Source organism: Eschrichtius robustus, chromosome 11, assembly GCF_028021215.1.
Source record: "Eschrichtius robustus isolate mEscRob2 chromosome 11, mEscRob2.pri, whole genome shotgun sequence".
Classification (NCBI taxonomy): Eukaryota; Metazoa; Chordata; class Mammalia; order Artiodactyla; family Eschrichtiidae; genus Eschrichtius; species Eschrichtius robustus.
In genome coordinates this window covers 19,133,760-19,151,238 of record NC_090834.1, presented here as the reverse complement: position 1 = coordinate 19,151,238, position 17,479 = coordinate 19,133,760, and the positions used below count along the sequence as shown (strand labels likewise).

Below are 17,479 nucleotides of genomic sequence, written 5' to 3'. Positions count from 1 at the left end.
CTTAGAATCTCTGGCTGGACCACCCACATCCCTGAGGGACCACGTGGAGCCCTCTTCGTCTCCGGGGCAGGTGGGCCCAATTCCCCAGGGACCTATGACGGCTGCGGTGGTGGACGCTGAGCTCCAGCTGGCCTCTCCCTGAGTCGAGATGCAGGCAGGGGTCCGAAAGGGCCGCCAGGGCCATAGGGAAGGGAGCCCCGTGCAGATCGGGAGAGGAGTCAGCAGGGAGGAAGGTGACAGACCCTGTTAGACTGCCAAGTTCTCTGTTGTCTCCTGTGTCCTCTTCTGCCCGCCTGGGCTTGTGCTTCCTCTCGCGTCCTCCTCTCTCTGTGGGCCTGTGTCCATGCCTGTGCGTCCCCCGCATGCCAGCCCCCGGCCCCCGCCTTGGCCTCCGCCCTTCCCGGCTTCTCTGTCCGTCTCAGCTTCATCGTCTATCTCTTCTATGTCCTGTCCTCCCCACAGGCTGCCTGCTGACACCACAGCCACTGTGGAGGACATGCTGCCTTCTGTCACCACCATCACCGCTAACTCTGACACTATCACCGAAACCTTTGCCACTGCTCAGAACAGCCCCACCAGTGAGACCACCACCCTCACCTCCAGTATCACCCCCCTGGCCACGGCCACCCCTGATTCAAACTCTGTGCCCGCCGGCCAGGCCACCCCTTCCAAGGGGCCTGGCGCCGCCGCCACCTCCCCACCCCCAGCCTCAGCCCCCAAGGTCGCCCCCCTCGTTGACCTGAGCGAACCCCCAACCTCAGCCCCCGCCGCCAGCAACCTGTCCTCTAGCGTCCTGGCAAACCAGGGGGCCGTGCTCAGCCCCAGCGCCCCTGCCAGTGCGGGCGAGGCCCCTAAGGCCCCTCCGGCCGGCAAGCCGGTGGCCTCCCCCCCCCCCCCGGCCGGGGCAGCCGGTCCCCTAGCAGTGGCACCAACAACCCCCACCCCAGAAGCCCCCCCAGGCCAAGCAGGAGGCTCCCGGCACCAAAGGTCCAGACCCTGAGCCCACCCAGCCCGGCGCCATGAAGAGCCCGGCCGAGGCAGCCAGGGCCCTCGCCAGCCCGAAGAGCGAGGCGGCCTCCATCAGCACCACAAACCCTGCCCGGGGCGAGGACTTTAAAATGGCCGAAGGGAACTTCAAGACCCCAGATACTGACCTTGCAAAGGATGTTTTTGCAGCCCTGGGCTCTCCTGCTCCTGCCGCCGGGGCCAGCGGACAAGCCCCTGAGCTTGCTCCTTCCACGGCCAACGGCACCGTTCCTCCTGCGCCAGCCAAGACCGAGTACGGCCTCTCTCTGTCCACTGTCGTCGAGGGGTGTCCCGTGGTGGTGTGCGTTTGTGCTGTGTCCTCCCTGTTAGATGTGTCTTCAGCCTACTCCAGAGCTGCTCCGAGGCAACTGTCAGCCAGGGGCTGGGCCGAGGCAGAGAGTGGGCACAGGCAGCAGGCCCGGCAGGCAGCTGCCTGCTGACTAATTAGGCCACGTTAATTAGGTTGTATCCTTACCGTCCTAGCAGTGGTGTCTGTCGTCCCTGCAGGAGCCTTTGCATTCGGGCCACGGATGAGCGTAGCTTGGGAAGTGAGCTAAAGGAGGTCAAGGTGCCCTGATCGGCCACCCTGGGGCCCGCAGGCAGTGTGTCATCCAGGGCAAGGCCGAGTCCCCAGCAGAATGGCACGGGTATTCGGGAAGTAAGGAGGCAGACCCTGAGGCTCGTGTGGGGAGAGGCTCTGTGTGGTCCAGAAGGCCCCGTCACACTCCAACCGACACACCCACCCTTGCTTCTCCTGCCCTTGAGTGACTGGGAAGAAGCAGAGCTCCCAAGCACTGAGTGACCGCTGGGTCTTCCAAGTTCGAGGCCAGGTCCTTCAGCTTACAGGTTTCTTCAGTGTGAGGCCAAGATGCAGGGGCACCAGCTGGGTCTGGGGTCTGAGTCTGCTCTGGTGCGTCCTTAAACCAGATTCTCACTCTTGGGACTGATAGAGGCAGAGTCAGACAGAGGCTTTTATAGAGGCTCCTGTGGCTGCTCCCAGATAAGCGGAGGTGCTGCCACCAAGAGCAGCAAGGGGACCCTCACCAGGAGCCCCGAATCTGTCAGAAAATAAAAGGACAGCCCCGCCCACTCCACCCCACTCAGCTCCCCTGCAGCCCGGCAGCCCACTCTGGCCTCTCACCGGACTCCCATGGAAAGCTGCCTCAGTAACAGAGCATTTTCTTACCCTGCCCGGGCAAGCCATAGAGGCATCACCAGGAAAGGCAGAGCACAGAGGTGGGGGGGGCAAGGACAGGCAAGAACAGGTGGTTTGCAGAGGGCCCTCCAGAATCAGTACCAGGGAGCCCAACATACATGATTCATACCAAGCTGAGCCGCTGCAGCCATGCAGGGTGAGGAAAAGGCTGCACCTGCTTCACTTGCACCACCCCAGGTAAAGCTGGAGCCCCTAGCATCAGATTAGGGCCGGAAGGGCTCCTTCCGCTGATTCAGTGGCTCTCCACTTTGGCTGCAAGTTAGAACCACTTGGGTGCTTTTAAAAGTCACCACGTTCAGACAAATTAAATCGGGATTTCTGGGGACACGGCCCAGGCATCAGTGATTTTTAGAGATGCCAGGTGATCCTGACGTGCAGCTGAGTTTGGAGACCAGTGCTCTAACTGGAGCCCCCTTTGAGGAACTGGCCAGAGGGTGCGTTACTGCAGACCATGGTCTCAGTGCTGTTTTCCTGATTCTCTGCAGGAAGGGTCCTGTAGAAGCAAAGCCGGAGTGCCAGGAGACAGAAACGAAGCCAGCGCCAGCCGAAGTCAAGACGGTCCCCAACAATGCCACACAAACAAAGGAGAATGAGAGCAAAGCATGATGGGTGACGAGACACCAGCAAAGATCAAAATAAAAAGTGACACAACAGCTTCACCAGAGCATCTCCAATATCTCATACACACACACACACACACACACACACCTCATTCCTCTAGTGTCTTTTGCCTTTAAAACAAAAAAACAAAAAACTAAGCAGATCAACGTGGGATCTCCTTTTTGTAGATTTACAGAAAGTGTTCCTTTGTTGCGCACTCACTTGTAAGAAAATGAGACAAAAAGGTGAAACCAACAGCCAAACTAGGACTCTCCGTTCCCTGAAACCATTTAAAAATCAAACAAAAGGACCCCAAATTAAGAATCTAGGAAGCTCAGAAAAAAAAAAAACCTCTAGGTTCAGGAAGACCACACTTGGTGTTGCCCAACTGGCACAGACCAGGTTCAGAGAAATATTCCAGACACTAAGACTAACCGAATGAACAAAGTCCCAAGTTTATTTTTATACTTTCAGTCGAGTTTGAACTCTGTAAAACCTCATAAATAAGTTATAATTTCTGTTCACTTTGTTCAGTATGCAAAGTGTGTCACCCTTTCTAGCTGAATTCAATTCCCACATAGACTCTTGTTTTGTAGGAAGAATGCCAAATTGCAGCTTCTGGGGGTAGATCTCAATTTGCAGTATTCGGATTTCTTTTCCTTTTCTTTTTCCTTCTTTTTTTTCACCTTTCTGCCAACTTTGCTTTCCAGTGTTTACAAGTTGACAAATGTTTGACTTCAGTTGTGTTTCAATGTCCATGTAAAATAGCTGCCTTTTTTTTAAGTTACAAGTACTGCCTAGGGGTGTAGGATCATCACAGGACAGCTTCACGAAATCTGATTGTTTACAGTGGCTCTTCCCCCCTTTCTGATTTGAAATCGCCTGTGTGTGAGTAGCCTGTGTGCGACTCAGGTGAAAATCCATCTCGTTCTGGAATGGTTTTGCTTTCGGGTTTTCAGTTCTTTTTTGTTTCCTAGGGGGTTAGACCACTTCTGATTAGCTACCACCTGCTTGTATCTGTGAAAAGGATCTGCTCCCCAGGCATCCCTGTCCTTCCTTTTGAAAGACTCTTAGGCTTTGTTGAATGAAGCAGAGAAGATTGTATAGTTGGGGCTGGTCTTGGTGAACACACATTTTTACCCCAAACATCCCCTTTTTTGTAGAAAGCCAAATAAAATATATACGTACAATTTCCTTTTGAGCCCAGAATCTAGATTTGAGTGGAAGAGCATGTGTGCTTCAGGGAATTAGTGTCTTTTTTTGGAAGTCTGTTGAAGTAAAATAACATTGGCCTTCTGTTCACTTAGGCAGCATTTGTAGAAACAAAAGAGAGAAAAAAAAAAACCAACCTGCTGTCTGGAGTCATAACACAACTTTCCTGGATTGGAAACCAAGTGGGGGAACAAAAAATACAGAAACTTTAAGGGGGATGGGAGGGGGGAGAAGGGAAAAGCCAGCCCTTTGTATAGAAATTTTGCTTTTTTTTCCTCATTCTACTTTAGAACTGCAAGCTTGTGCACTGTGGATGCGTGAATATTTTAGTGTGAAACGTGTTTTTGTCATAGTATTGAAATAAAACTTCAACATAGTTTGGTTGTGGAAGGTATAGCAGATAGTTCAGAAAAAAATATTCAGGAAACAAAAATAAATCTTGAACTGAAGCCTTTAAACAAAGAAAATGAAGTAAAAGCGATTGTGATAATGAAGATGATGGTAAGTCAACAGAAATCAGCACTCTGCAGGTACCTTTCGCAAGGTACAAAACAGCAAGAGGTTAGGGTAGCAAGACTTCCCCTGAGTCTGTTCTGTGGGCCACACTCCCCAGTGTTCTGACACTTCTGCAGACTAATCAGTGGCGCTATGCTAGATAATCATACCAAACTGTGAAAAATAATGGTCTTGTCATTTGCTCAATGTGGGGTTATTTTGCATTTTCTCAGCTCCTGGGGATGGAAATGGAGGCTCCCAGTCTACACAGCTCTGGCCCTTTGATGTTAGGGCTTGCACAAATCTATGGTTCGAATGCACCAGCCCTCAGGAACAAGTCAGGTGAAGACAGTTGTTAGAGCACACAGAGCACACAGCAGGTGGGAGCTCCTGGGCGTCTGAGACAGAAGGGGAGGACCCAGCAGGGAGTGGTAGGCTCTTCCGGTTCCCCAGGTTGTCAGTGGAATCAATTCCTCATCTTGTGATGTTAATGGCTTTGACTACCTAGGCCAAGCCCACACTATACCTCGTCAAGACTGTGCATCTCACTCCGAGGGGTTGTGGTCAAGTAAACTGATTTTGGTTCCGGTGGTTAGGAAGAGAAAGAGGTATGGTCAACCCTCAGATAACCTGGCCCAGGGCAGCTGACTCCCCTGCCCCCTCCCTAAACCCTGGCTCTGCCATTGGCTGGAACCCAAAACTCTGCCAACCTTTTGTTTTGCCTCTCTCCCATCATACATAGATTTGTCTCTGCATGCGTGAGCTTTCTTTTCTTTAAAAAAAAAAGAAAGAAACAGAACAATGCTTTCTTTAAAATCAAAGAGGGAGTCCCTTTATTTTCAAGACGTTCTATCTTTTATGTTAAAGGATAAAAGCTTATAGTTTTCCATTTTTTAATTTTTTGAAGGAGGGATCACTCTACCGGTTTCCAGTGTCTATGTGTCTATATGTGTATGTGCCATACATATGTATTCACATAAATACCGGCATGGCCAGGTTCTGCTGGAGGGGCACTCAAGTGCCATGCAGGGGGCCTCGGAACCCTGAAGGGCTGTAGTATATATAGTGCAGCTTTGAAGTGGAACGCTATTTTCACACTTTTCTATGGAGCCTTCCAAGTCCCAGGTTTTCACTGTAGGCTGTCTGTCTGGATGGTGGTTATCAGATCTCCATGAACATCTCTACCCAGCATTCCCGACTTCGGGGGCCTTCTCTCTTGTTACAAACTTTTTACCAAGTGAAACATCGATACCACCTTTGTTTCCATTCTCACTGGTGTAAATACTGAGTACTAACTGAGAATTTTGACTTTGCATTCTGTCAGAATACTTGTGTTCAATAAAAATTGAAAGCAAAAAAAAGCTATTATGGTCCAACTGGGATTTATTTCAAATCCATGGAAGTCTGGCATGTGAATCAAATGTGGAAATGCCTCTGGTATTTTTTTTTTTTTACCTCATTTAAACCCAGGGTCTTGAGTTCATGTTGCCTGAATGATAGTTTTTAGTCTTTTCTCTCAGGTTGATACAGGAGTCCTCGTCGAGAAGGGCCAGAAATCAGATTCAGAAAGACTGCATTCAAATCCTGGTTCTGCCACTTCCCTGTTGACCTTGGAAGAGTTACCTAATCTCCTCCAGACTCAGTTTCCTCTGTTGACAAACAGGAAATACCAAGCTATTAGAGTTGGGGTGCTGGGTAATGAATGAAGCAGCGTATAGGAAAGCCTTGGCACATAGTAGGTGCTCAACGAATGGGAGTAGAGCTGTTGCCTCCCTGGTGTGTGATAACATCAAACCCACGTGGAATAACAGTGTACACCTGAGCTCCAAGGTGCCAACGCCGAGGTAGATGCATGAGGCTATTCTAGAATACGTTATCCCTCTCCTTATTACTTTGTCATTCTGCTCAGCACGTGGAGCCTTAATTCAACCCCTGGGATTTACTGAAACCTCTGATCTAGACAGAGAGTGAAGAAAACTTCGCCTCAGCTCAGAATTCTCTTGCATACGCTGCTGTCTGGCTGTGTTGGGAAGAAGCAGCCAGTAGAGTTGGGATCATCTATTAAACTATGGAATCAGGAGTTCCTGGAGAAGAGGCCAGGACGAGGGTGAGGCAAGCAAGGAGCCCAGGGAGCAAAATGTAACTCCTTCTCAGGGCCAACCCTGCACCTGCACGAATCTGAGTGACACCATCTTTCGGGTCTATGGCCCTCAGCCTGGTTTCAGCCTGGGTCAATGGAGCCTTCTCCTGGGGTGGTGTCTGCAGCCACTCCCAGAGTTTGTCCCTTCACTGGCCCTAGGGCCTGTTTAAACGGCACAGAACCACATGCATCTATGTGACTTCCTGTGCCACGGACTTCCAGCTGCATATGGCGGGGTGAGGGGCTCTAAGAGCACATTGCTTTTCAAGATCTGGATAACCCTCTCCATTGATCCATGAGGGCTTGCTTCCAGAGCCTTCCTCCTTCAGGCTAGTCTCCTCTCTGATTCACTAAGTATTTCTTGAGTGTCTCAAGGTGCTCCAAGAGACAGCAGTGAACAAAACACTCTCCAGTGGAATGTTTGTTCAGTGTGGGGCTGAGGATTCTAGACAAGAACCTAGTACGTTGTGGAGTCATTGGGCTGTTCACCTGCATTCCAGTTCTCCCCCCTCCTTCCCAGCACGTGACAGGATTACACTTCTCTCTTCACTTACAGTAGATGTGGCCACGTGGCTTGCTTCCCACAATGAAATAGGAGCAGGGGAGTGCATGTCCCTTCTAGGTGGAGCCTTTGAAAGCCAGTGGGTCTCTTCCCCTGCCACAGCAGTCAGCAACACTGCACGTGGTAGAAGTGCCATCACCTGGGCCCAGAGTGAGGGGTGTGAACAGAGGACCCATGATGGGCATGGCATGTGCATGTGGGATCAACCCAGTGAATGTTTAACAACCAGCTCTCCAAAGAAGGAGGGGAGGGGTGGGTATATAGGTACGAGGTGTGTGTGGTGTGTGTATATGTTTATTAGAAACTTTGCTGATATAAAGAATGCAATTCACAAATAGTAAAACAAACTACACCGAAATGCCATGTACCCAATCGATACAGACGCTTTGGTTCATTTTTGCTGAAGTCTTGTATCCATAATCAACCTATGGCTGCAATTGATAGATGAGTGTACTTCCAACATGAATGTTGCCTGATATATTCATTTATGTTAATAAGTAAGACGAAAGTGACACGATGAAGACCTATGGGTCAGAACTTCACTCATTCATCAGTGGTGAGCAACCTCTTTGCCGAATCAGGTGTAAGTTTTTGAATACTACCTCAGTTTTTGCTATTCACGGTGTAATGGCTGCAGACGTGACACACTTTGAAGTTTAATCTGCATCATAAGTATTTTCCCCATCACTTTTTAAAGTCTAGACAAACACACACAGAGAGACACAAAAACGATCAAACCCTGATTTGTAGCTTTACTGATTTCAGGGGTATGTAAATATTCCCAATATGGCTGATTTCTACATGTCATCACTGGATGAGGAGTTAGGTAGAAATGCACAGTAGCACATATTATATATTAGTATTTCCACAATACAAATAAAAAAGACATAGATAACCTCAAGCACAGAGGTCATAATAATATGGAGTAATAATAATAAACTTCATATACATTAATAATAATAGTAAAATGTTGTAAAACAATGGAGATCTGATGTGTTTTGAGTACATACTGCCCTCATTTTTAATGTTTGTTAATTGGAAGTTTATGTAATTTAACTTTTAATAATGACCATGCTTAACACTGACTTAAATTTCCTGAAAATTTAACAATTGGCTCTTCTGACCCAGTACAAGCTGGCTTCAGCATACCACTGGATAACCCTTTACGTTATGAGCCACTTCACCTTGGGATCTGTTACCATAACGTTATTTAGCCTATCATGGCTAAATCAGGGAGTGGTCAGTCCTATGGGCAACAATAAGTCCAGGTGAGGGGGGAGGTCAGAGTAGTCTTCTCTGAAATGATGACATTGGGCAGTGACCTGGAAGAAGTGAGCTACTGAACTATGCAAGTATCTGAACGAAGATATCTCAGGCAGCGAGAACAGCAAGTGCAAAGGTCCTGAGGTAAGGACTTGCCTGGTGTGTTTGATAAAGAGCAAGGAGGGCAGTGTGGCCGGAGCAGAGAGCAAGGGATGGTGTAGGACAGAGGCTGAAGAGGTAGGAGATAAGTCAGAGGTATCCACAGCTAGATCACATAGGGTCTGTAGACTATGGTTAGAATTTTGGCTTTTTCTTCAAATAAGATGGAAAGCCAAAGGAAAATTTTTAGCAGAAGACTGACATGTTTTTTAAGTTTTAAAATTTTCACTCCAGCTGCTGGGTAGAGAATAGACCAGAGCAAGGCAAAAGAGGAAGTAAGGGTACCAGTTAGGAGGCAATAATGTAGATGAGACAAGATGGAGTGCATGGAGCAAGCTGGACCCAGTGGAAGCAGACAGTGGCCAGATTCTGGCTCGGCTGAAGGTCAAACCGTCAAAAATGGATAATAGATTTGATGTGGGTTTGAGAGTGGCGTCAAGGATGACTTCCAGATTTGGGGGCCGAAACAATTGAAAAGATGGAATTGCCATTTACTCTCTAAAAGGAGTAAAGAAGAAGCAGAGTTTGGGGATGCAGACTCTGGTTCTAGACACTTTAAGTCTGAGATCCATGTGAACATCCTAGCGAAGATTTTGAATAGACTGAAGCTCGAGAGTCCGGAGACACAGGTAGCAGCTGGCAGCACAGAGCTTGGGTTTAAAACCCTGGCACTTGGTGAGGTCACCCGGGAACGAATATAGAGGAAGAAGAGGAGAGAACCAAGCATGGAACCCAGAAAAGAAAATTCACAGGCAGCTCTATGTCAGGGAAGAAACTGAATGACTCTTTATCCGGCACTTAGAACAATGGCATTTACTCAGGGGGTCGGGGGAGGAACAAGCTTGCACCGACAAGATGAAAGACCATCTGATTGCATCTGATTCCAGGCTGTCCCTGCCATGTGCAGTCTCCTGACTATGCCTCTCATCTGTCAAAGCCTTGACTTTTGCTCATGATCTTCCGCTCTCCTGAAGTCCTCCATCACCCTAGATGACTTCAGTGCTTTATGCAGACAACCCTTCCAACACACAGCTTGACCTCCTCGTCTCCAGCGACCTTGAACCACCTAATCCCTTGACCAAATCCCAGACCCGATCATCACCTCAGCCATCCAGCCTGAATCAGACATTCAGACGCATATTCCCTGCCCTCCAACACTGCCGTGGCCATCCAGCTCTCTCACTCAGCTACTCCCAATAAACCAGTGCTTTGTCCTTGCTGAATCTGCTACTCACTGACTCCCAGATTTTTCCCTACTTGCTACATTCTCCCTCCCCCTCCCTCCGTATCCAGCTTCCATTCCCTGGTCCAGCACGTCACCCACTCATTCCCAAAAATCCAACACTCCTTTGCCTCGATGTTCTCACTTTGCGTCTCTCCTGTAAAACTCCAGCCCCGGAAAATCATCTGGCTGCCCCCTCTTTGCTCACCCCTGGACAGCTGGCCGCCTTTGGAGAGAAACCAGGTAATCAGTCACAATAGTACCAATAGATAAGCCCCTCTCAACTAGACTCTGACACTAGCACTGCTTGACAATCTTACGGATATTTCTCAACAACTCGTTCATAGACTCCACAATGTCTTCACTTTCCCCAAACCAACCCCTCCCTCAGCCACGCCTTCCATCTCAGCTTATGGTCTTGCTTCCTTCTTCTAAAGGAAAAGTACAGTTGGCAGGAAGGAACAACCTCAAGCACCCACACAAAACCTACAACCCCTCTGTCCCCTTCCCCTCCCCCCCACCATCTCTTGGCTCCCGTATAAGGAAGCAGCATTTCCCCTTCCTAAAGGCTATCTCCATCCCTGGGTGCTGGCCCTTCTCTCCGCCTTTCATGGGGTCTTTCTTCATCCATTCAAGATCCATTCAACAAACAGGTCCAGGTGTCGGTGTGTTGGCCTGCCGGGCACAGCACCGTGCGGTTGCCTCTTCCTGAGCAGGTGAGCCCAGGCGCGTGGCTGTCAAGCCCAGCCCAGAACAAGGAAACCCACAGGGTCTGTCTGTCTAGAGTGCTTCTTGTCATGATGGCCATCAGCAGCCTGCTGGAAACGTGACAGTGAACATGAGGAAGAAGCTCTGACGAGCTCTTGGGCTGAGAGAGGGTGAAACTTCTCAGGGATCCACACTTTGGAGCCCAGGGATCCAGCCCACAAGTCCTGCCATACTCCGTGTCCTAATGCTGAAGGAGGAAAGAAAGTGGGTCCTTAGAGACAAGAAGAGGGTCTCCCACGGGCAGCCACATCCGCCCCACCCCGCCCAGGCTGGGAGGTCAGTGGCAGCAATCGTCCGCAGCCACATTTGGTCGAGCTCCTCCATCATCCCCTCGGCCAGTCTTCTGGGTCTACTGAGACACCGTATAAACTGCACATTCCTGGATCCCAGATCCTGAGGCTGCAGGTCTGGGGTGGCGGGATTCCATTGTAGCTGGCCCTGAGACCGCAGGTGGAGGAAGGCTGGAAGGCGGGTGTCTGGGGACCATCTCGCTTCAACATCAGGCGCCTGGCCTGAGGGCCCAGCCCGTCCAGCTAAGGGCAGGGAAAGGCTTCTTCAGGAGGCTCTGTGGTAGTGCAGGGACAGACAGGAAGGGCTGCAGACACAGTCGGGTGTCTGGAGTCAGCAAGACACTGCCCACGGCTCAGCACACTTCACCACACACGCTGGAAGGAAGATCTAGCATCCCAGCGAGCCAGCCGCTTGAGACAAGGAGCAACCAAGATGACGTCGTGTCCGAGGAACAGATGTGAACTCCTGCACACTCCCTGAAGTCCAACTGCCGAAGCATGTGCTGACAGGATGGGGCTTAGCAGCAGAGCCTGTTTTTTGAAAAAGAAAGAAAAAGAAAAAAAAGACAATGGATTTTTAATTGGCTATAAAGTCAGCATGAGAGGTGATGCAGTGTAGACATTCAATAATACTTGTGATATTGACACTGACGGTTGTATTCATTTGTGCTTCACACTTCTTGAATATTATGTAAGCCGCTGTTCTAATTAACTTAAATATTTACTCTGTTAGTCTTTATAATAATTCTATGAAGTAGATATTATTGTTATAAACCCATTTTACAAATGGAGAAACTGAGGCACAGAGAGGTTTCCTAACTTGCCCAAAGTCACACAGCCAGTAAAAAGCAGAGCCAGAATTTGAACCCAGTCATAAGGTACCCAGAGCGAGGAACACGTGAGCCAACACTCCACCTGGCCCTGGGCAGACCACACTTGTGGTACAGCTTTCATACCACAAGATCCCGCATCACATCCAAGAAGCACAGGCCAGTGGGGTGTGTCTAGGGCAGAACCACTGGAGGGGGAAGGAACGCAAATCCACGTCTGAGGAGGAGCGTGGGGAGGAGGTATATATGTTTCACTTGAGGAAGAAAACCTGGGAGCAAGTGGGAGGGCGTGGGACTGAATACAGGAGACTTCAAGTGGCTGCCTTCACACATCTGAAGGCTTCTCAATTAAAAAAGAGAATGGGTCCTGGGCATATATCCACAGAGAACTCTAATTTGAAAAGATACATGCACCCCAGTGTTCACTGCAGCACTATTCACAATAGCCAGGACATGGAAGCAACCTATATGCCCATCAACAGATGAATGGATAAAGAAGATGTGGTATATATATATATATACATATATATATATAATGGAATATTACTAAGCCATAAAAAAGAATGGAATAATGCCATTTGTAACAAAATGGATGGATCTAGAGCTTATCATACTGAGTGAAGTAAGTCAGACAGAGAAAGACAAATATCATATGATATCTCTTATATGTGGAATCTAAAAAAGTGATACAAATGAACTTATTTACAAAACAGAAATAGGCTCACAGATATAGAAAACAAACTTATGGTTACCAAAGGGGATATCGGCCGTGGGGAGAGATAAATTAGGAGTTGGGGATTAACATATACATACTATTATATACAAAACAAGTAAACAAGTACCTACTGTATAGCATAGGGAACTATACTCAGTATCTTGTAATAAACTGTAATGGAAAAGAATCTGAAAAAGAATATACGTGTGTGTGTACGTGTGTGAGTGTATAACTGAATCACTTTGCTATACACTTGAAACTAACACCACAGTGGAAATTAGCTATACTTGAATTAAAATTTTTTAATTAAATTTTTTAAAAAACCTAACAAGTAAAAGAAAGGGGGGTGGAGTGGGCGTCCCATGTGATACTCTTGTGGGCTCAAGCAGAACCAGCATTATAGGGAACCTGGCTTTACAAACCAGAGGAACACTATTGTCTCAGAGCAGCCCTAGAAGTGGACAGTCAGGTCCTTAATAGAGGCTGGGCAGCCACTCCTCAGGCACGAGGAGAGGAGATTGATGCATCAGATGCACAGATGATTCTGTTCAAATTCTCGATTCCTTTGATAGCAGTGACTCTGCGCTCCTGCCACCACTGAATGTGGAGGAAGCAAATTGTCAACGTGATCACAGCCATCGTTCGAATTCACCTTTGGGGATAGACAGTTACTTAAGTTCCAGATGCAGCAGAGGGACTAGAGCCAGGAGGAGACAGGGCTCTCAGGAGGGTTGAGACTTTCCAAGACAAGTTTCACCTGACATTTTACCGGGACTTGTCTCCACCCCAAAGATGCTCCAAGCTCGACCACACTCCAAGAAAAAAGACTGTGGCATTTTCATTTACTCATTTGTTCAGTATTTATTAAGGTTGGATATTTATTGAGCACCTACTATGTGTCAGGCACTGAGCTGGGTACTGGAGGTACCGATAATGTCCCTGACCTGATGGCAAAGAGCCTGGCACAGTGGAAAGATCATGGACTCCAGAGACCAACATACCTTACATTGGACTTGAGGCTCTGGTATGTTCATGCTGTGTGACCATGGGCAAAGCACTTAACCTCTCTGAGTATGTTTTGCTTATATCTATAAAATGAGAATTCCTACCTCATAGAACTATTTGAAATTTAAAAGAGGCCTTGCAGTTGGCATGTGATAAATCAGTGTTAGCACTTACATTAGTCTGGTTCTTAGCTACATCAACTAAAGCTGACTCTGGTGGATTACCCTTAAACAGGATTTTACAAAAGGAGACTGAATGGCTCACACCATTGTGGGAGGCCTGGAGAACAGGGCTTTAGACCAAGCTTCCAAAAGCAATGCCCGTAACGAAACTGCAGAGCTGGCCTGATGAGAAATCTGCCACTACCCACTCCCCCCTAAGCAATGCCACATCCAGGTCAGGCACCTGGCCTTCAGCTGCTACCATCTGCCCCCGCCTCACCCCCACCTCCAAGAGAAAGCTGACACCTCTGTACTCTCTGCCAGAAAAATGGCAGAACTTCTCTCCTCATGCTGTTCTCATCTCCAGGCTGGGTCTCACGTCCGTGAGTCTGGTCACAGGGCTCTGGGTCTCACCTAGGACCAGTTGGTAGCGACAAAGAAGCCTGGGGGATGAGTTCTCAGGCTTCAACTTTTGGGGGGGTGGGTTAGGACTCAGAAGGCTAGACCTTCCTCCAATAGAGCAAGGATGCTTGACAAGTGCTTGGAACCTGAACATGATAAATGTCCACTGGAGTCCCTTACCCAGGCTATTCACCAAATACACACCCAGCCTCTTGGCAGTCCTGCGAACTCCTGGTGGAGATGCCCCCAACTCCCAAAGCTTCCCTGCCCTCACACTGCAACCCTGACACACCAAGGAACCGTGGAGATCCTTTGTGTGCATCGCATCTGTGTACACGTGGCCCCCATCTCCAGCACAAGGGAGAGTCTCAAGCAGGAGGTCTGAGAAGGGCTGGGGACCCTTAGGTTCCTGGGAAAGCCCAGATGAGCAGGCTAGTCAAACTGGGACGGTGCTGGGATGGGAGCAGTATGGGCTAAGGCTGCCACCAAGTGGCCATCCTTAGAACCACAGAAGGACCAGCCTTCCCTCCAACCCCGCTGCCCAGACAGAAAACCCCACCCCCTCTGGGGCATGGTCATAACTGAGGGCTTACTATATGTAATAAACTTTAAAATATCATCTCTTGACCCTCACAACAAATCTGTAGAGAACAAATATATCTGCCCAGCTGGCTTTCATTTTCCTTCCTTCTCTCAAAGGCACCTTTTTTGGGATGGGGGCTGGGGTCAGAGGGAGGATTCCCCTTCTGCTCTCAGAACTGTCATTGAAACTACTGGCAAAAAGAAACTCTATTCTCACTGAACCCATGGGAAAAGGTGCCACCTGAGGAGAAAGCTTGCCCGAGATGGAAACCAAAGCACAAGAAGCAGAGCAAATCTCAGTGACATGGGAGTACCCTGGATCCAGCTGTACCTGAAAAAGTCCTGGACTTTTCCATTCCAGGAACCAATATATTCCCCTTTATTTAAGTCTAAGTAAACATTTTTTTAACTCTAAACCAAAAGAAGTCTATTAATTCCTATTCAATAAAAGAAATCAGCATGTGGAAGTAGGGTGTTGTAACAGATCCAAAAATAAGGAATTGTCAAAGGCAAGGTAGTGAGGGACATTTATTCAACTCCATGTGCTACTCTGTTCTAGGCCCTGGATATCAAGTAGGCACCAGGACAGATAAGAGCCATGCTCTCCTGAGCTAACTTTCTAGTGGGGAACTCCACAATAAACAAATTAGACAACAGCAGCTGGCAATACATGCCACCCAGAGAATTATAATGGGGTGATGTGACAGAGTAGGACCAGGTGAGAACTTTAGATTGGATGGTCAGAGAATGTCGTGATGGAAATGCTTTCTGTCCACTTGGCTACTGTTTCCCAGAACTCCCTTCTATGTATAGTTCCAATTAGAGTTGGCCAAAAGAAGAACTTGTATGAGATTTGAAGGCAGAAGTGATGCAGTGCTCATTGCTTTATTGAGGACTTTTTGCCGTCAGCTGCAGGGATGGACAGACAAATGCAGAGAGGCTGGGCGAGTTCATCACGTCTTTGCTCTCCTGCACTCAAGTCCAGCTGACCGTCGGTGTCCTTCTGATCAACCACAGCCTCAAGCCGATTGCCAGACACTTGGCTGTAGAATACACAAAGGTAATAGCCTCCCATTGACCTCTCTATGAACACCTCCTTCACAGACCCACAGACGTGGTGGCTTGTATTAGAGAGGTGGTAGTAGTAATGGAAAGTGCACGGGTTTAACATCTGCTCCGGAGGTGGACTTGCTAGGACTTGCTGGTGGAGAGAAAGAGAGGAATCAGGATGACTCCTAGGCTTTTGCCTTAAGCAAGAGGGTGGATGTTTGGGGCCATTTTCTGAGATAGGAGGGAGCATATCTAAGGAAATAAGAGTTCTATTTTGGACATTGTGGTACACTGAAAGAAAAAAACAGCCTTGATATTTTATTTGATTGAAAAAAATGGCCACAAAAAAATGGCTGCAGGTTCTCCCAATCATAATCACAAACTTACCTAGAAGTTACAGAGAACTTTCTTTTTACTGTACCATTTGAAGATAAGTTTCTGACCCATGCCCCATTATCTGCATATATTTTACTGTTTCCTACAATCAAGGACTTTCCCTCCCTTACTTTACGACAATCAAAATAGAAATCAAGAAACGAATGTTTATACGATACTACTATTTAATCTGCAGTCTTTATTCAAATTTCCCCAGTTGTTTCAATAATGATCTTTATAGCAAAAAATAATAATAATTTTGGTGTGTCTACCATTCACTCCAGAAACACACATCTCATTTAGTTTCCTGCTTCTCTAGTCTCCTTCAATCCGGAATATTCAATCTTTATTGTTTGCCATGATCTTGACTTTTTTTTTAAATATAAATTTATGTATTTATTTATGGCTGCGTTGGGACTTCGTTGCTGTACGCGGGCTTTCTCTAGTTGCGACGAGCCGGGGCTACTCTTTGTTGCGGTGCGCGAGCTTCTCATTGCGGTGGCTTCTCTTGTTGCGGAGCACAGGCTCTAGGCACACGGGCTTCAGTAGTTGCAGCACGCAGGCTCAGTAGTTGTGGTTTGCGGGCTTTAGAGTGCAGGCTCAGTAGTTGTGGCGCACGGGCTTAATTGCTCTGCGGCATGTGGGATCTTCCCGGACCAGGCCTCCAACCCGTGTCCCCTGCATTGGCAGGTGGATTCTTCACCACTGCACCACCAGGGAAGTCTGATCTTGACATTTTTGAAGAGTACAGGCCATTTCTTTTGCAGAATGTCTCCTGATTTTGCTTTGTCTGAAATTTTCTCACAATTAAATTCAGGCAGTCCGTCTGACAGGAACATCACCGAGGTGGTAATTGGTTTTCTCGTTGCACACTAGAAGGTGACACACAATTTCCATTCTCCTGTATCTGATGGTATCCACTATGATCACTGGATTAAGAGGGTGTCTGCCAGGCTTCTCCACCGCAAAGTTCCTCTTCTCCCCTTTGTAATTGATAAACATCTGTTCATCCTTGTGGTAAATATCATTAATTGAGGGCTTAATATGTGGACAGGTACTTTAAAAATTTGTAAATATCCCATGCCCCATCAAACTTTCTATAGGTTTATCCTTTATCTGTATCCATGTAGACTAACGGTTTTCTTTTTTTTTTTTTTTCAGCAAATTGTTGCTCTCATTATTTATTCTGATGCTCCCTTGTCTGGGAGTGCATTCAAGCTAGCTTCTGTATCATTTTTTACAAGATCCCATCATTTTTTGAGTACTTCATTGCTTTCTGGAAAAAAAACGTTCCGGGATCATCTTGTACTTTCTCCACCTGAGAATGGGAAGCAGCCAATTCTCCAAGGAACCCTGGTTCCAAGGTCTGTAGGCAAGGGGTGCTGCTGTTCCCAGGCCTTCTCAGT

General features: G+C 47.9%; 1 protein-coding gene across 1 annotated transcript in view; it reads left to right on the top strand.

The window, feature by feature from the left end:
- Positions 1-2,957, top strand: part of LOC137772142 (neural cell adhesion molecule 1-like) — a 43,514-nt gene extending 40,557 nt beyond the window's left edge. The window contains 3 exon segments of the mRNA XM_068556049.1: positions 463-952; positions 954-1,279; positions 2,728-2,957. Of these exon segments, the coding sequence (XP_068412150.1) occupies positions 463-952; positions 954-1,279; positions 2,728-2,848 (937 nt within the window). The 3' untranslated portion in view covers positions 2,849-2,957.
- The last annotated feature ends 14,522 nt before the right edge of the window (positions 2,958-17,479 follow it).